Source organism: Dendrobates tinctorius, unplaced genomic scaffold, assembly GCF_039654945.1.
Source record: "Dendrobates tinctorius isolate UK_male_01 unplaced genomic scaffold, ASM3965494v1 ptg000162l, whole genome shotgun sequence".
Taxonomy (NCBI): Eukaryota; Metazoa; Chordata; class Amphibia; order Anura; family Dendrobatidae; genus Dendrobates; species Dendrobates tinctorius.
The window spans coordinates 15,968,210-15,989,094 of record NW_027361829.1 but is presented as its reverse complement, the minus strand read 5'-3'; the positions used below and the strand labels follow the sequence as shown (position 1 = coordinate 15,989,094).

At 39.7% G+C, this 20,885-nt stretch overlaps 1 protein-coding gene across 1 annotated transcript in view; it reads left to right on the top strand.

The window, feature by feature from the left end:
* PKD1L1 (polycystin 1 like 1, transient receptor potential channel interacting) overlaps positions 1–20,885 on the top strand; it is a 901,078-nt gene that overhangs the window by 388,414 nt on the left and 491,779 nt on the right. Inside the window, exons 23-28 of the mRNA XM_073549827.1 lie at positions 1,608–1,768; positions 3,994–4,344; positions 6,935–7,027; positions 8,731–8,796; positions 8,872–9,027; positions 18,309–18,386. Coding sequence (XP_073405928.1) covers positions 1,608–1,768; positions 3,994–4,344; positions 6,935–7,027; positions 8,731–8,796; positions 8,872–9,027; positions 18,309–18,386 — 905 coding nt within the window. The remainder of the gene's footprint in view (positions 1–1,607; positions 1,769–3,993; positions 4,345–6,934; positions 7,028–8,730; positions 8,797–8,871; positions 9,028–18,308; positions 18,387–20,885) is intronic.

Genomic DNA, 20,885 nt, shown 5'->3' with positions numbered 1-20,885 from the left:
GTATAGCACGTAAAGGCTTTATAAACTTCTTGAATGTGGTTTTGAAAACCTTGCAGTTTTCAGAATGGTGTCACTTTTGGGTATTTTCTGTCATATAGACCCCTCAAAGTGACTTCAAATGTGATGTGGCCCCTAAAAAAAATGGTTGTGTAAACTTTGTTGTAAAAATGAGAACTCGCTGGTCAACTTTTAACCCTTATAACTTGCTAACAGAAAAAAATTGTTTCTAAAATTCTGCCGATGTAAAGTAGACTTGTGGGAAATGTTATTTATTAAGTATTTCTCTGATTTAAGAGCATAAAAATTAAAAGTTTGAAAATTGCAAAATTTTAAACATTTTCGCCATATTTCTGTTTTTTCATAAATAAACTCAAGTCATAGCAAAGAAATTTTACATGAAGTACAATATGTCACGAAAAAACATTCTCAGAATCAATGGGATCCGTTAAAGTGTTCCAGAGTTATAACCTCAAAGTGACAGTGGTCAGAATTGTAAAAATTGGCTATGTCATTAAGTAGCAAATTGGCTCTGTCACTAAGGTGTTAAATGTTTCTGCCAATAGTAGTTTTCAAAACTGATATTTGTGTTACCTAAGTGTAGCTGATCAGTAAAGCAATTTGAGGTATCATGGCTCCCAGTCCCTCACCCACCTCTTGTTAATTTTACCTTAAATTTAAAGCTCTAAATGCTGGCCCAGACCCTGATACCTCATGCATGGCCCATGTGATGTTCTGGTTCTGTGAAAGTGTTGTACTATATTTATGCATTTAGTATACTATACCATTATGTCTTTTTATGGTCTCTGAATCCCCAGGTCCATATATTTGTAAATGTGATGGATTTTTTGTCATATGTCCTTCACTTTGATATTCTTTTGTACATATACTATTTTTTATATATTTTGAATATGATGTCTTATGAGATTTATTAATAAAATATTGTGACATTTTATATGGGTATTTTGTACTTCTTTTTTTGTTTTTTTTTGTGTGGGTCAATTAATGCCTCTTTTTCTGGTATCTGCTCCTAATTTTTGGAAATGATTGGGCTCCAAATTGTGTCTCCTTCATGTGTGTTGCCTGAATTTGGCAGGCATTTAAGAGCACCAGACCTACACCTGTCACTCATCTACCTCTTACTGATCAATGTTTAAGCTGGAAATGCTAGTCCAAGCCCTGTCCTAGGCCCTGGCCAATGTCTCCATATTGCACAATTATACTATTTGTACTCTGGGTCAATTGATGTCACTTTTCCTGTTGTGTGCCTCTAATTTGAGCTGTTTTGGCAGCTTTTTAGCCACCCTAAAAGTGTTGCCTCCCATTGAATTCAAGGGGTTTGCCTTGAAAGGGACATTCGCCGAACCGAACCTTGAAAGGTTCGTTCATCTCTAATTATCAGAGGGAATATATTATAGAATTATTATTGATTTGCTGATCATCTTTGTTTTCACTGAGTTACAGCTTTTTGTGCATTTTTTATGTTACATATGAAATCTTGTCCCATATACCCTAATTAGCTGGTACTGCATATTGTTGTGATATATAAAAAAAATTTTAGGAAAGATTCTCATGGTATAGATTGTCATAAAAGGTTTTTTTTGTTTTAGGACTGTTGAAATGACATGCATTGAATGTAAGGGGCTTTCGATTAACTGGAACCAACAATTTTCAGTACAGGCTGTTTGTGCAAACTGCAGTGACACAAATGATATATTATATCAATGGAATCTATACTGGATTAATGCAACAGAAACCAGCACACCTGAAGGTATGATGGAGTTTCTAGCTGGTTATGCAAGAATTAGGATCACCTACCAGATGTGATGTGACATAGTGATTGCTCATTCTAATAGCATTGCTTTTTAGTTCTCACAACTCTACTTTTTAGAAATAAGAAAAACAGTGTCTTCTTCTGATATGTACAAATCACACTCATTGAATGTTTGTTGGAGAACTAATCGCATATACAGAAGGAGTAATGTAAGACGATATTAAGAAAGGAAAAAGACATGAGAAGAAGTGAGATAAAGAGGAAAGGTTGAAAAAAATATTATTGTTATTATGCATTTATATAGCGCCATTTATTCCATGGCGCTTTACATGTGAAAAGGGGAAATATAGACAAGTATAATAAACATGTGTAAGACAAGGGACACACAAGTACTTAAGTAGAGGGGACCCTGCCCGCGAGGTCTCACAGTCTACAGGGATGGGTGAGGATACAGTAGGAGAGGGTAGAGCTGGTCGTGCGGTGGTTCAGTAGACCGAGCATCACTGCAGGCTGTAGGCTTGTCGGAACAGGTGGGTCTTCAGGTTCTTCTTGAAGGTTTCCGTTGATGGTGAGAGTCTGATGTGTTGCGGCAGAGAGTTCCAGAGTATGGTGGAACCACGGGAGAAGTCTTGTATGCGGTTGTGGGAAGAAGAGATAAGGGGGAGTAGAGAAGGAGATCTTGAGATGATCGAAGGTTGCGTGCGGGTAGGTACCTAGAGACCAGGTCACAGATGTATGGAGGGGACAGGTTGTGGATGGCTTTGTATGTCATGGTTAGAGTTTTGAATTGGAGCCTCTGGGCAATAGGAAGCCAATGAAGAGTCTGGCATAGGGGCGAGGCTGGGGAATAGCGGGGAGACAGGTGGATTAGTCAGGCAGCAGAGTGTAGGATGGACTGGAGCGTAGCCAGAGTTCTACAGGGGAGGCCAGAGAGTAGGATGTTGCAGTAGTCGAGGCGGGAGATAAGAGCATGCACTAGTGTTTTTGTGGCTTCGTGGTTGAGGAATGAGCGGATCTGGGAAATATTTTTGGGTTTGAGGTGGCAGGAGGAGGCGAAGGCTTGGATATGAGGTTTGAAAGAGAGCGCAGAGTCGAGGATCACCCCAAGGCACCGAGCATGCGGGACTGGGGAAAGAAAGCAGCCATTGACATTGATGGATAGGTCTGGTGGAGGGCTAGAGTGAGATGGGGGAAAGATGATGAATTCTGTTTTGTCCATGTTCAGTTTGAGAAAGCGAGCAGAGAAGAAGGCTGAGATAGCAGACAGACATTGTGGGATTTCAGTCAGTAAGGAGGCGAGGTTGGGTCCAGATAGGTAGATCTGCGTGTCATCGGCATAGAGGTGATACTGCAAACCATAGGATTCTATGAGCTGTCCCAAGCCAAAGGTGTAGATGGAGAATAGCAGGGGTCCTAGGACAGAGACTTGAGGAACACCAACAGACAGGGGGCGAGGTGAGGAGGTAGTGTGTGAGAGGGAGACACTAAATGTTCGGTCTGTTAGATATGATGAGATCCAGGATAGAGCCAAGTCTGTGATGCCAATAGATGAGCGAGTCTATAGCAGGAGGGAATGGTCTACGGTGTCGAAGGCAGAGGACAGGTCCAGGAGAAGGAGGACAGAGTTTGTGTCGCTTGCTCTTGGCGGTTAGTAAGTCGTTAGTGACTTTAGTTAGGGCAGTTTCAGTTGAGTGATGCAGTCGGAAGCCAGATTGTAACCGGTCAAAGAGGGAACAGGAGGAGAGGTGGGAGGACAGTTCAAGATATACATGCTGTTCCAGTAGTTTTGAGGCATAAGGGAGAAGAGATATCGGGAGATAGTTAGACACAGAGAATGGATCAAGGGAGGGCTTTTTGAGGATGGGTGTGATTGAGGCATGTTTGAAAGATGAGGTAAAGACACCATTTGTAAGTGAAAGGTTGAAGAGGTGTGTTAGAGATGGTATGAAGACTGTGGCCAGGTTAGGGATGGGGTGAGATGGGAGTGGGTCGAGGGCACAAGTGGTGAGGTGTGATCTTGACAGAAGGGTGGAGAGCTGATCTTCTGTCATGGTGGAGAAGTTGGCTTTTGCAGAACAGGGCTGAGCGGCTAAGAGGGGCATTGGGGGCTGCGGGCCAAATATGAGTGTTTATATACCTGTATAGATGTATAATGTAATACACATAAGCCCAAATATAAAATAATGTGCTGCAACATAATACAAATGTAATATTTTTTACAGTTCCATTTTGTCGATTAAAAGACAGCATGGGAGCTCCAAGTGCACTCAGTGAAAACCTTCTCCAAAATGGAATTTCTACAAAAGTCCCAACTTCACAGATTACAAGTAAAATTTACCCTACATCACCTACTTTGGAAAATCAAGTTACCGAAGATTTATCTGAAACAAGTGACTTACCAAAATTGATTCATGGTAATAATGAACGAACAGAATCATCACATGATTTGTACATGATGGGGTTATCTGAATTACATCCGGATCTTCTAGATGAAGGGTCCACAGGTGGTAGAGGTGTCGTGAGCCGTAGATCAACAATGGTTAGATCACGTGATTCAGATCAAAATTACAAAGGTAATTTACTAAATTGTTACTTGAAAACTATACACTGTATACACTGTAGTTAGTTTTAAAGCATTAACTGAAAGTTACATGTCACAGATTTTGCAATATATAACATATATATAGTTATATTATTAAATACATCTTTTAAACAGACCTGATGAGGCAGATGTACTTACATTGAAGTCCTTGTCTCATTGACCATATAATCCAAATATTAAAATGAGCAAAAATTAAGTGAAAACATTAAAAACCTTATCATGTCTAAGAGATCTACTTAAGACCCTTCCCACTTCATGAGGTAATAAAGCATTATGGCATACATTTGCGGCATGCCAATGGTGTGGACTCCAAAGTTGAGTTCATGGTATATACAGCTGGTGTCAGTTCCTGCAATGGCTGACACCAATTCTGGTAATTGAAACCCTTAAATTTAAATAAAATAATAAAAAAGTAAAAAAACATAAACAATGCTTTTCCTATATAAAATCCTTTATAATTGAAAAAAATATTTTAAAAAGTACGGTATACGTTCTTGGAATGACCACATCTAACAACAGGAGCTAGAAAATTAACAAGTCATATATCTTGCCAGAACTGCTGTTTTTTTTAGTCATCTTGCCTGTTGAAAAGTGGAATAAAATATGGCCAAAAAGTCAGCCTGAAATTTTGACAGTTAAAACGAGATCATATCCAACTAAAACATAGCCCTAATACAAACCAATTGCCATAAAAATTAAAACTATGGCTCAATATTGCAAAACAAAAAACATGTTTACTCCACAACTGGAGGGGTCTAGCTTTCAAAATTGAGTCACTTTTTTTGGGTTTACACTGTTCTAGAACTTCAGGGACAATGCAAAATGAACTTGGCAACTGCAAACCATTAAAGTAAAATTTGCGCTTCATAGCCAAATGGCGCTCCTTCTTTTCTGAGCACTTTCTGGGCCTGCCATGTGGAAAAACAGAAGGATATGACTGCATACAGCATATAGCGTAATAGCAATACTATTGTGGTATCAAAGGAGTACAAGAAATTGGTACCACACAATGGTGTATATGTAATAAAAATATCATATTTTATTGAAATATTAAAACAAAGTGAACAAGAAAAAATGCTGGAAAACTACTGAGGGACGACACTCACACCACAGCACTACGGATTATGTCAATAATAATCCAAGAGTAAATTCATATATCATATGTTAATTATGCACATCACTTCCTCCCGAGGAAGCTGTGCGAAACGCGCGTCGGGGCAAAGGGACGTCCAGGAGTCTCCACCAGCACATACCGGTATGTAATTATTTACTTTGTATTTCATTTTCTCTTACTTCATATGGGTCAGCGTCTTTAATAGGGCTCAATAGCATTGTTTCACAAGCTAGGCATATTTCTAAAATTAAATTTAGGTATACCTCTTGAGGGTACAGGGTTAATCCAGGAATATTGTTGTTGCTACTTTCCTTTCCCCACGTGATTTCAATGATTCATGTCGTTTAGTGATGTGCATAATTAACATATGGTATATGAATTTATTCTTGGATTATTATTGACATAATCCGTAGTGCTGTGGTGTGAGTTTCTATGGACTTGTCGTCCCTCAGTATTTTTCCAGCATTTTTTCTTGTGCACTTTGTTTTAATATTTCAATAAAATATGATATTTTTATTACATATACACCATTGTGTGGTACCAATTTCTTGTACTCCTTTGATACCACAATAGTATTGTCAGTATTCTGTGGTGTATTACCCATATAAGGGATTTAATTTTTTTGGGCAATATTTGTGATTATATATCGCAATAGGTAGAAATTGTACAGAAAATTGTGGAGTACATTTTCTTTTATAAGCACCTGAGAATGTACAAAAAAGTAAACAAAATATAGTTAAAAGACTGTAATTGCTGATTTTGATGGCCCATTGCTATAAAAATCTGTTTCAGCAAACAATATTTTTGTATTGAGTTAGCCAGTAGATAGAAAAGTTAAATTGAGAGTCCTTAATTGTTGATACCTCCTTGCTGACAGTTCGTGAAAATTTTGTCATGACATCAATCACCGATGTGAGTCAAGTGCCTCCGATTTTTTCACCGACCCATAGACTTGCATTGCCAATTTTGTTCCTACACCAGATTCAAAATCGGACATGTCTCTGAGATTTTTCACCAGTCGCACAAAATCACAGACTTATGAATGGCCCCATAGTCTATTACAGGTACGAGTGCGATTTGTGAAAACCTCAGATAGCACTCATTTGAGAAAAATGGACTTCTGAATGACGCCTCACATAAACCATGAAGCAGCTTATTAGCGATCTTTATTTCATCACAACCAAAATATAGTTTCAGGTTTAAGAGTGCCATCAGAAATGTCTGTAGAGAATGATCAGAGGAATAAGGAATCCACATGTTTAGGCCAGTGCAGGCTACTTATGCATTTTGTCCTGCAATGGTAAAAGTGTTGAAACGTCATAACAGTATCATTGTATGTCTTTTGTTAACAGTAGTATGGTTTTATACTTTGCATTACATTATTCAATTACTACATCAATATCATTATTAATACGGTAAATGCACATTTTTTTATCTTAAAAACAAGAACTGCATACCTTTGATATGAGTGGCTTCATAAGTGGGCATGGTGAAGGAGGAAGTCTCTTATGGAATGCTACCGAAAGTCAGACTCCTAATGGTGAGTTGATGTACATTTGGCAAACTATTAAAAAGAGTGGGCTTCTACAAAACAGAAAAAAAATGGTTTTCAACTTTTTCATAGAATTTTTTAATATTGCCTCTCACACTCACTCATCCACTCGCTTATAACAATAAGCTAACAATAATTTAGGCACACACCATTGCTAGTTGTAACATCCACACCACACTTCTTGATGCCACCATTCGCTGCTTTCATAGGGATATGCCTGCCCTTGGTCACACACCAGTACACATGCCATCCAGCTTTCCCACGCACATGATAGGTACTCTTCTAGCACTCTGGCATACGCAGAGTAACACAACCAGGATAAATTTTCTCTCCTCAAGGTTGCAAGCATGTCTAGAGCAGCAATTAACAAACATGTTACATTTTAGTTTTCATATATAAAAAGTGCAGTTCTTATAAAAATCACAAAAAAGGTTAAATAATAAAAAGACATATACACAAGGGAAAAATGGTATAAAAATAAAAAGGATACTACAGAAAAGTCATACGGATAGAATCTGTGAGACCTTCTGACGGAGGAGACCGCCACGGAAATTTGGACAGCTCTATAATCTCCTAGGTATGACCATGAGTATCTCTTGATGAGGTATTATGACTGACATGTTTCCAAGCACATTTTTACCAAACATGACTGTTATATATCCAGAATTTTGGGTAGTAGTGCATTTCTGTGGTTTTCCACTTTTGAAAAACTTTGTGTTTTAGTTTTCAGTTAGGTTCCCTGAATACAGATATTTGTATTAAAACTATCTAGGGATAGTTTTGACATCGAATATTATAGAAATGGAATGAAAAATATTGCACTTCCATTTGTACCATATGACGACTGAATTTGAGATTTTCAGTCTAGCTTAGGGGCAATTATCTCCCCTTGTATTGATCAGCACCATTTTGGTAACAAGGATGTACACAGTCAGTTTGCTCTTCCAAAAACTGTCAGCTACTCGGTAATTTAACTTATCTACACACATGGGAGAAGCAGCCCAGTGTCCTGGGATACCAGATTTTGATTGACCTAATCTATACCTAAATCCATAACATACCATTATAATAATAATAATAATAATAATAATAATAATAATAATAATAATTAAAGAGATTGCGCACCAGTGAATAGCACTTCAGTTTGCTGAATAAAATAAGAGAAAAAACACCCCCCGACCAGACCGGTGACGCTCCTCTGATCCGAACATTATATCCTCTTGTGATTTCATAATGTTTATGTTAGTGGACAGTGCAGCCTCTCAGCAGCCATTGATGGACTGCGGTCTTCTCAATTTCCTGTGACAGGACTGTTCTATATGACACAATTGTACTGGCTACAGCCCATCACTTGCCCAAGTCTGCAGCATTCAATTGACATAAACAATCTAACAAGGTAAATACAGTGCTGTGCAAATTAATTGGGACAAAGCATTTTTTTAAGTAAAATCATAAGTTGGTTACCAGTCAATGATTCAAACCAGTTTTAACTGCTTTGAACAGGTGTTCAAATGCTTTGTCCCAATTAATTTTCACAGCACTGTGTATATATATTTTCATTTTATATTTTTTATTCAGCAAACTGAGGGCATTCCATAAGAATTGTCTAGTAGTCTTCATCTCCTTTAATTACTATTCAGACTTGTGTTCTTCCGATCAAGTAAGTTATATTACATTTCTAAATTTGACAGATTTTGACACTCATTTCTATGGTAATATTGTGGAAGGCATTGGAGGCTCTGGAGCAAGGACTGAAAGTAAGTTCACTGATTTTATAATTCTGCTCGGTTTAGGTCATATAGATGCTAATTTTTTTTTATTTGTTTTTCAAGGTGATCCTGACTTCTCCTATGGCTCTACAGATACTGTTATATTTACTGGTGATAACTTTGTGGATCTATTAATTATAGCACCAAATATTGTACCCATGGTTCACTGGATAAAACTGCCGATTGGTCGTGAAATATTCAGAAGTTATACTACCTCAGGTATGGCTCTACTTGAAATGTAAATTTTTGCTCTGTCATACTTCAGAAATGGTGTGTGTTGACTAAGAGAGTTAAAATAAATAGACTAAATGCTAGGAATTGTTGTTAAGTGCTCCCAACTGGGAGTGGATCGGGTCCGGTGGTATGCTACTCCAGTCGCAGGCACCAACATTGAAAAGTTTGCCAGAGCATTTGACTTATCCAGAAGAGTATTGGGAGAATGTCATATGATCTGATGAAATCAAAGTAAAACTGTTTGGTAGAAACAAAACTTGTGTTTGGAGGAGACAGAATGCTGTGTTGCATCCAAAGAACACCTCACCTACTGTGAAGCATGGAGATGGCAACATCATGCTTTGGGGCTGTTTCTCTGCTAAGGGACCAGGACGACTGATTCATGTACATGAAAGAATGAATGGGACCATGTATCATGAGATTTTGAGTGCAAACCTCCTTCCTTCAGCAAGAGCATTGAAAATGTAACATGGATGGGACTTTTAGCATGATAATGATCCCAAGCACACCGCCAGGGCAATGAAGGAGTGGCTTCGTAAGAATCATATGAAGGTCCCGGAGTGGCCTAGCCAGTCTCCAGATCTCAACCCCACCGAAAACCTTTGGAGGGATTTGGAAACCTGTGTTGCACAGCAACAGGCCCAAAATATCACTGCTCTAGAGGAGATCTGCATGGAGGAATGGGCCAACATATCACCAACAGTGTGTGCCAACCTTGTGAAGATTTACAGAAAATGTTTGACCTCTGTCATTGCCAATAAAGAATAAATAGCAAAATATTGAGATGAACTTTTGTTAATGACCAAATACAGTGGGGAAAAAAAGTATTTAGTCAGTCAGCAATAGTGCAAGTTCCACCACTTAAAAAGATGAGAGGCGTCTGTAATTTACATCATAGGTAGACCTCAACTATGGGAGACAAACTGAGAAAAAAAAATCCAGAAAATCACATTGTCTGTTTTTTTTTCATTTTAATTGCATATTATGGTGGAAAATAAGTATTTGGTCAGAAACAAGCAATCAAGATTTCTGGCTCTCACAGACCTGTAACTTCTTCTTTAAGAGTCTCCTCTTTCCTCCACTCATTACCTGTAGTAATGGCACCTGTTTAAACTTGTTATCAGTATAAAAAGACACCTGTGCACACCCTCAAACAGTCTGACTCCAAACTCCACTATGGTGAAGACCAAAGAGCTGTCAAAGGACACCAGAAACAAAATTGTAGCCCTGTACCAGGCTGGGAAGACTGAATCTGCAATAGCCAACCAGCTTGGAGTGAAGAAATCAACTGTGGGAGCAATAATTAGAAAATGGAAGACATACAAGACCACTGATAATCTCCCTCGATCTGGTGCTCCACGCAAAATCCCACCCCGTGGGGTCAGAATGATCACAAGAACGGTGAGCAAAAATCCCAGAACCACGCGGGGGGACCTAGTGAATGAACTGCAGAGAGCTGGGACCAATGTAACAAGGCCTACCATAAGTAACACACTACGCCACCATGGACTCAGATCCTGCAGTGCCAGACGTGTCCCACTGCTTAAGCCTGTTCATGTCCGGGCCCGTCTGAAGTTTGCTAGAGAGCATTTGGATGATCCAGAGGAGTTTTGGGAGAATGTCCTATGGTCTGATGAAACCAAACTGGAACTGTTTGGTAGAAACACAACTTGTCGTGTTTGGAGGAAAAAGAATACTGAGTTGCATCCATCAAACACCATACCTACTGTAAAGCATGGTGGTGGAAACATCATGCTTTGGGGCTGTTTCTCTGCAAAGGGGCCAGGACGACTGATCCGGGTACATGAAAGAATGAATGGGGCCATGTATCGTGAGATTTTGAATGCAAACCTCCTTCCATCAGCAAGGGCATTGAAGATGAAACGTGGCTGGGTCTTTCAACATGACAATGATCCAAAGCACACCGCCAGGGCAACGAAGGAGTGGCTTCATAAGAAGCATTTCAAGGTCCTGGAGTGGCCTAGCCAGTCTCCAGATCTCAACCCTATAGAAAACCTTTGGAGGGAGTTGAAAGTCCGTGTTGCCAAGCGAAAAGCCAAAAACATCACTGCTCTAGAGGAGATCTGCATGGAGGAATGGGCCAACATACCAACAACAGTGTGTGGCAACCTTGTGAAGACTTACAGAAAACGTTTGACCTCTGTCATTGCCAACAAAGGATATATCACAAAGTATTGAGATGAAATTTTGTTTCTGACCAAATACTTATTTTCCACCATAATATGCAAATAAAATGAAAAAAAAAACAGACAATGTGATTTTCTGGATTTTTTTTTCTCAGTTTGTCTCCCATAGTTGAGGTCTACCTATGATGTAAATTACAGACGCCTCTCATCTTTTTAAGTGGTGGAACTTGCACTATTGCTGACTGACTAAATACTTTTTTCCCCACTGTACTTATTTTCCACCATAATTTGAAAAATAAATCTTGCCAAATCAGACAAGGTGATTTTCTGGATTTGTTTTCTCATTTTGACTCTCACAGTTGTGGTCTACCTATGATGTCAATTACAGGCCTCTCTCATCTTTTTAAGTGGGAGAACTTGCACAATTGGTGGCTGACTAAATACTTTTTTCCCCACTGTATATATGTATTTGTATATATAATATATTTTCCCTCCATCCTGGCTCCATATACAGGCTGGTATATATTTCCTCCGGTCTGTTTTTATGTCCTCCTACCTGGTATGTATGTTCCCTTCCTGGTCCTATTCTGGTATATATATATCCTATTTTGGTACAGTATATGTTACCTTGTCTTGGGCTCCGTCCTGGTATATATATATCTCCCATCAAGGTTTCTACGTCCCTTACCTGCGCCCCATCCTGGTATATATCAGTTATCCTGGGCCCCATCATGGATTATTTATTCCCCATCATGGTATATATCTCCATTATCCTGGGCCCTAGCCTGGTATGTATATCCCTGTCCTGGTATATGAACCCTGTTCTGCTGCTGTTAATGCATAGAAATTAAATGAATTTGTAAGAACTCAGTCCCAATTTCCAATAACAGAGACATATTTTACCCACATAATATGGTAGATACTGAATTACAAAGCAGATATTATTTTGGTATATATGAGCAATATGGCCCTGCAAAGTGATTACACTCCGGCAAAACGCTGGAAACTCTCATTTTCATAGATTTGGTCATCTTTACTTGTGACAATATTGTTTTACAGAATTGCTGCTGTGTGTAGTAGACCAGACAGCAGTGGTGTCAGTATCAGAGAATCACACTGCTGCCTACTGTTAGCGTGGCTGGTCTGGAGCCGGAATCTCCAAGAGTGGACCCTCTGGGCCATGGCACCGAGGGGCCCCGGGCGAGCTGCTAGGTGGAACCGACACCTTTAACGGGACCGTTAGGAGCAGGCCCAGGGGTTCGAGTACCACGGTAGCTGGTACCGAGAGGGGCGACTCAGGATGGACTGGAGTAGGACTGTGGGACTGAAGTGTAGATGACAGAACAGAGCTGGAACATAGGAGACAGGAGTGGAGTAAGACTGTAGACTGGAAATTGGAGGGACTGAAGTCTAGATGACAGGACAGAGCTGGAACACAGGAGACAGGAATGGAGTAAAACAGTAGACTGGAACGTGGAGGGATGGCTGGAGCAGGAACACAGGAGACAGGATTAGAGGAAGACGGAAGGATTGGAGCAGGATGGAACTGGAACACCGGAGGCAGGACTGGAGTAGGACGGCAGGACTGGAGCAGGATGGAACAGGAACACCGGAGGCAGGACTGGAGTAGGACGGCAGGACTGGAGCAGGATGGAACAGGACCACCAGAGGCAGGACTGGAGTTGGATGGCAGGACTGGAGCAGGATGGAACAGGAACACCGGAGGCAGGACTGGAGTAGGACGGCAGGACTGGAGCAGGATGGAACAGGAACACTGGAGGCAGAACTGGAGTAGGATGGTAGGACTGGAGCAGGATGGAACAGGAACAGCGGAGGCAGGACTGGAGTACAGCAGGGGACACGGATAGCAAGACTGTGAGGCTGCTGCAGGGAGCACACGAGAACGGGACTGTGAGACTGCAGAGAGCACATGAAGAAGTGAGGCCCAGTGTGCTAGGAAACACAGCAATCTGGCACCTCCCTCAGGGGGAAGCGGCCTGATATGCCCCTGTCTGGTCTGTCATTGGTCAGGGGGTGCTTCCGGGCCAGGGCATAGCCGGAGCACAAGAAGCAGAAGGGAGGCGTGGCCGTGGCCTATGGCGCATGTGCATTGCATGCAAAGACGCCGTCGGCCGCGCGCCTGTCAGAGGTGACCGTCATGGCTGTTGGGCAGCGAGGGGCTGCGCCGTGGGAGTGATGGCCGGGTGAGTATGCAGAGACAGCGTGACACCTACTGACTCATCTGCTCACATTATAGAAAAGACGCAGCACAGCAAAGTCAGAAGAAATATTCTCCTTATTTTGTGCGAGTATATTTTTAATTTGTGTAATATATATGGACAAGACCTTAAATAATGCTTAAATGGAATGAAAGTCACATTTACTTTGGTGTAAAAACAAGTAATATACTAGAAAAATATATCCTGCACTGTAACTACACTGGATATAAAGGCCACAGACAACAATCACTTTCAGCAGTGTCACCTTACTGGAAATAAAGATAACCATATGCTATATATATTTCATAAAACATGAAAAATATACAAAAATAGTAAAGAAAGGAAGCTTTCTATAGTCAGATCACCAGTATGGAGATCCACTGCATGGAAGCTTGTGGTGCAACAAGGGTTTGTAGAGATGTACAAATTTCCATTATCAGGTTCTTCTATAAAAAGCCATAGTTTATCCAATACAAAAGAATTCCAAAAATGACAACTTCATCACAACACCAATAAAAACATATAGAATCAGAAGTAAACATGTTTGAGACGCATGTCTTTTCTCATTGCATGTGTAAAGGGGAAGACCGGACTGCGGGTACCTGTACTAAACCGGGTCTGGAACTGATAAGGCTGTGTCCCATGTTGTCTGGGGGAAGGCAAAAAGGCCTGGACAAGTGTCCTGACCCGGAAGCCGGGGGCACGGTTAAAAGTGAAAGCGCTCACAGCGTCGGCCAGTTTTCCGCCAGCAGTGACAGAGGCGTGCCCTGCGGTGTGCGCAGCAGGGCCGTAACGAAACATGGCCGACCCGATGCCAGGACACTGCTGGAGCCCACAGCAGTAACAGGGAGAGAGCCGAGAGCCCTGTACAGCTGAGCACTGCACATAAGCCTGAGGGTCAGGGCAAAGTGCAGGACTGTACGCCGCTGCTCTCATTGCCTGACATTGCCGCACCACTCGACAGGGACCTTGACAGTACTGCGGCCTTGTTTTCGTTGGCCATATCCAATTATGGACTAGGGCTCAGCGGAAGGTACCGGACACCGACCGCTACCGCCAGAAGACGGACCGCCGTTGCTTGGACAAGCACCGCTCCGGCTGTTGTTGGCGCTGCTGACTTCCAAGCATCATCTACATCCTGAGGAACATCTGACCCGATAAGTATTTGAAATAACTGCCGTTGCCTCGTTTATTAACCCTGCATATTCATTACATTTTAACTGTTTATCTCCTCATTTAACTGTTTGCCTCCCTGTGTGGATTATCCCATTTTTAAATTAAATTGTTAACTCCTTGTTCTTCCTCTCATGTGTCACTGCATCCCTCAACCTGCTCATACTTGCATAAAAAGAAAAATGATGTATTAAGTATTACTCAATCCCAAAATATCATGTTATATAATTAAGAACAGATGACTCAGTTTAAACACCACATTATCATTCAAAGTGGTAAATCAGATCCTGTCTAATTCTAATTCCCAGAGGAGAACTGGTCTGCAAGATATTCATCCACCAAGTTTCATGGTTCATTAACTTACATTTGTAGGTACTCCATTAATCGGCTGTTTAACCTTTTCTATGCCTGTCATTTGAAATTAAGATGTCCTGGATATGAAAAGTAAACATCAACTTCATATCATTATGAATAAGGTAATCTACAAAATCTGAAGTCATTTACCTAGGAACATCCCATATGAGGAGCAGATCATCAATGTAACGTCATTCAGAAAAGGCTCAGTTACAAAATGCTACTTTATTTGTCACATTGTGTCACTCAAAAAATAACACAATAAGAAGTTCCAAGTGGAGGGATGGGAGAGAGCTCTGAAAATCACATACAAATCAAACACTTGCGTCACCCTATATGAAACCTATTATAAGATACTTACTAGATAGTATCTCGCACCTCGAAGATTAAATAAGATATCTTCATCCCAATCTTCCCTTTGTTGGAGGGAATGTGGACACAGAGGTAATTTAAAACACTTGTTCTGGGATTGCAGTAGTATCAGTGTACTTTGGAATAAAACACCAATATATTGTCTCCCATTTTCTAATTACTACTAATCATTTAATAGCCACATTCTGGAGGCGTAAAGATGCTCCTTCTATTGAAGATATCCTTGAATGAGTAGCAGCGCATAATCTATATGAGCATAATCCTCCTGTTAAAAATTGCAATATTTTAAAATATGAGAAAGCTTGGTCTCTTTGGAACAAGAAAGAAATTTGCAATCTATTTGTCTGAACTTCTTTCCAATAGACATTTATCTGTCGGTCTCAGGTAAACGAAGTTTACTGTGTATGTATTGGTCAATTCTTGACAATATACTGTGTATTCATAGACTCATTTATATTGTTGGGTTTGTTTCTGTTTCCCCTTTGTCCTATTTATCCCTTTCCCCCATTACACTTCAACTTTAGCAACATTTTGGCTTTAGTTAAAGCTTCTTCCCTAATTCCTTCCCTTGCATTCACCTTCCCACTTTTCTGCCTTAAGCTACTAATTGATATTATTTGCTTTCCTGGGTTAAAATTTGATTTTAATAATAATTTTTTGTTGAAAAAATATCAAGAAAATATCCCTGTAGGAGAATTATTCAGGTCTAAAAGCAGTTCTACATTAGAATCCTAATATCGATTTGAGGCGCATAATGTGAACACTGGGTTGTGAGAACAGAATTATCACAAATGAATTCTTGAGCGAGCATAGGTGATTGTTCAATATAAAAAATGGGAGCAAATGCTAATAAATACAAAAACTAATACTAAGGATCATAATAATCAACTTACTTTTATTTCAACATATAGTCTGCAGTTTACAGCAATCAGCAATATTATAAAACAACACATCCATCTAATGTTTCATGATAAGAAATTAAGTATTAGGGACATTCTTTCACCTAGTTTATACCTTAATAAAACCTCATCAATTGACAAAACATGGCTGTCACCTAAGTGGTCTTTTAAATGCAGTCATACGATAAGTACTTGCTGTAAACAAATGAACAATTCTAAAACGTTTATTTCTACAGTTACTGATAAATTACTGCAATGCTGTTAATGTTATGTACCTCACCACCTGTACTGCTTTTAATCTCCAATATGCCGGCTACAAGACAGGTCCACGGAAGGTCCGTGTTAGGAGGCATTTATCTGATAACGTGAGCAAGCTTTTGTTTAAATGCTTAGAAGCCTTGAAAAATATTCAGGATTGAGAGTCCTCAGTAGTTGATACCTTTTAATGGCTAACTGAAAAGATGGTAATACATTGCAAGCTTTCGAGACTACTCAGGTCTCTTCATCAGGCTAGACTAATACAAAATCTGAAGTCACATATTTATGCACAATACAGCCTAGTAAAAATGCAATAGATAAGACAAGTGACGTGAAGCAGAACTATCAATATGGGAGAGGGAGAAACATAAATATAAACATTGGACCAGTTCATAGATAAGGAGTCTGGATGTTTTATGGTCCTCTGATTGGGGTCTAGTTCTGTGTTGCCCCGCAAGGTTTTAAAAGGAAATTCCTTAATTGATGTAAAAAGACATAAATCCATGCGACACATTCATTCCAGCACTGAGAGTGTCAAAGTTCGTCATAAATTTGTACTCCCGAGTTTGGGAGTACAAATTTATGACGAACTTTGACACTCTCAGTGCTGGAATGAATGTGTCGCATGGATTTATGTCTTTTTACATCAATTAAGGAATTTCCTTTTAAAACCTTGCGGGGCAACACAGAACTAGACCCCAATCAGAGGACCATAAAACATCCAGACTCCTTATCTATGAACTGGTCCAATGTTTATATTTATGTTTCTCCCTCTCCCATATTGATAGTTCTGCTTCACGTCACTTGTCTTATCTATTGCATTTTTACTAGGCTGTATTGTGCATAAATATGTGACTTCAGATTTTGTATTAGTCTAGCCTGATGAAGAGACCTGAGTAGTCTCGAAAGCTTGCGATGTATTACCATCTTTTCAGTTAGCCATTAAAAGGTATCAACTACTGAGGACTCTCAATCCTGAATATTTTTCTATCCACTGGCTAACACGGTACAAAGATATACATCTTTCCTGTGTTCGAAGCCTTGAGACATACTGCAGAGAAACTCAACATCAGTGTTTCTTATATTTCAAGTGACAGGCACAGAAAAGGTTAAACGGCCTAAACTAATGAACCATCAAACAGGGTGGACGTACAGTATATCTTTCAGACCAGTTCTCCTTTGGAAATTAACATTAAACAGAATTTGACTTACCACTATGAATGGTAACGTGGTGTTTAAATGGAGTCATCTGATCTTAATAATATTCCATGTAGTTTTGGGAATGATGTGATTGGCTTTCCATAGTCATGTGTCCTAACAGGATATGACTTAATACACAGTCTTTTTTTTATTTTACACATTCAATGACTAAAGACATGCATCTGAAAGGCGTTTTCTCCTGATTGTATGTTTTTATTATTGATGTTCTGATGGGGTTGCTAGTTTTGAAATTCTTTTTGGATTGAATAAACTATGGCTCTTTATAGAAGAACCTGATGATGGAAAATCATCCCACTCATGAAAAATATACCAACTATTGATGTTACAACTTAATCTCAATAATATTGCAATTATATTTATGTAAAAGAAGAAAAATGTATGTAGCATTAGACGTGCACTATGAGATGTCATAATTTGTCCCCTCAAGTGGAGCCCTCAGGAATAAGCCATCTGCATATCAATCTCGGTGCTTTCTTAGTGTAAAGAAATGAGTTAATATTCCATTTTTCACCTACTTAAGCAACAAAAATGCAATACAGACTTTGTATTCTAAATGTTTACTATGTGATGTAATTTAAATGGTAGACTACACTGAAGTAGTAACTTACTGTCCTTATTATCAGGTATTTCTTCTGAAAACATTACACTCAGACCCTTTCTTTTGAAGCCTAGCAAGATGTATATGCTGGATGTTACTTTGGGTGAGTATTTGCCTCAAGAATATAGAAAAATTAATCAATTAGTTATTATATTTTTTCTTGAACTTTGAATGGCAAAAATGTACCGGTAGGAGTACAGATAGCGAATTTATTGGATATTGCACAGCAAGACAAACCTCATGGTGTGACTATCTAGACAGATTGGATGGTGTGAGGAATCACCTATGACCAAAAACATTTAGCACATGTTTTTGGTTGCTTAAAGTGGTTGTTCCATTTCTGATAATGTTCAGCGCCAGATGCAGTTTGGGGAAATATAACAAACCATGCTGTACTCCCCTTCCCTGGGTCTGCTGGTGAATTTCCACCATTGCTTCCTGTATTTACGACTGGTATGGTGCTGATTTTATGGCAATAGTGCAACATCCTCTCAGTGAGTTAAACATGGCATTCTGTATACACCGGCAGAGCCGTTGAGTTTACTGGTTTCCTGCCACACTGTTGACGTGACATCAAGTGTCACAGCCAATGCCAGACACCAGAAGCAGTAGCGGAGACTTGCCAGAGAACTCAAGAAAGGTGAGTACAGTGCAGTATTTTATGTTTTAACTGCAGCTGGGTCTGAATATTATCTGAAAGGAAACAATCCCTTTAATGTGTCTTTAAATAAAAAGTATTGCACCAGAATGTAGTGTGCATAGTTTTGTATGTGTAAAATGTGCTGACTGTGATATGAATATGTAGCTTACTCCAAGCTCACTGGACATACATAAGTGTCATTTCTCTGCTATGGTGCATGGATTCTTTGATTGAATAGAAAAAGGTGAATGAATATTAAAATAGAATGGGTAAGGACAAAGGAAAATGCTCACCTAGTTCAGTTGTGCTAAATGAGGCACAACGCTAGATCTGATTAATGAAACAAACAAATGGATATTCCTCCGGTGGAGCCCCAATAGCATAAATTGAATGACTTTGTCTTTCCTGATCAAGATTAATCTGCTATTTCCTTGCCATTTTTCAACACAAAAAGACCAAGTCGAATATTTTTGGTGTTAGGGTTGGCAGATCGCACTAAATAAAAATAACTAGTAAAGTGCGATCGAAACCCGGGGTCCACCATGCAGAGATGAATAACTGCTGCTAGTGTGAACAATGGCAGATAAAAAACTAGCAAACACACTGCGTTAAAACCACACAGAGTAAATGGGATGCAGAGTACCAATCTCAGCTAACTACCGAGCAGTACAAAAAACATAAGTACCAAACTCAGCTAACCACCGAGAGATAAATCAACAGACACAACTGTGGGCCAACAATCATATAAATACGCAATTAAAAGAATACAATTAAAATTATGCAGTACAACAATATAGTGATTGCCCAGGTGCTCTGTGAAAAGGAGTGGCCACCACTCAGGATAAGAAACCAAAAGAAGAAACACCCTGAAAGTGGACTAACATAAAAATACTGGACAACAGTTATTCAAATAAAATTTCCTTCATTAAATAGGTAATAGCAACAGTAGTACTGTACAACAAACGTGCACGTATCAGGACATAATATATTCTAAAATATTAAAAGCAGATTTATAAGCATACAGTAACATATCAGTGGACAAAAATAAAAGGTGACATTAATACCAAAAATTGAAATATTGCTAAAAAATTATAATAATATTATTGGTAATGATCACAATATAAATAAATATGGGTATTAACCCCTTAATGACCGCCGATACGCCTTTTAACGGCGGTAGTCAAGGGTACTTAAACCACAGCGCTGTTAATTAACGGCACTGTGGAAAAAGTGTATTGCGCCCCCAGAGTCAGATTTTTTTCATGGGTCTTGGCTGCCGTGGGTAGCCGAGACCCCAGAGAACATGATTACAGTTGTTTTTTACCAACCCCACTTTTTCGTTCACCATTATTAAACGTACAACAGCGACCGCAAAAGAAAAAATGTCCAATGTGCCATTTCATTTCTCTCTCCTCTGATGTGATCGCACATCAGAGGAGAGAGAAATAGGGTCCCCATTCCCCCAGTACCTCCTGGTGGTCTGTGGCCCATGTGAGTCCCCTCCATGGGCGCCGTCATCTTCTTCCAGTTAGAAAATGGCGGGCGCATGTTCAGTGCGCCCGCCGAGATCCGCCAGATTTCATTCATTCACTTAAAGTACGTTTTGATCACTGTGATAAACCCTAGCAAAATAAAAAACATAGTAAATAACCTCCCCTTTATCACCTCCTTAGGGAAATATAATGAAATAAAGAAAATATATTTATTTTCATTTTTCCATTAGGGTTAGGGTTAGAATTAGGGTTAGGGTTGGAATTGGGGTTAGGATTAGGGTTAGGGTTGGGATTAAGGTGAGGGTTGGGATTAGGGTTAGGGGTGTGTTGGGGTTAGGGTTGGAGCTAGAATTGAGGGGTTTCCACTATTTAAGCACATTATGGGGTCTCCAAACACGACATGGCGTCACCATTAATTCCAGCCAATTTTGCGTTCAAAAAGTCAAATGGTGCTCCCTCCCTTCCGAGC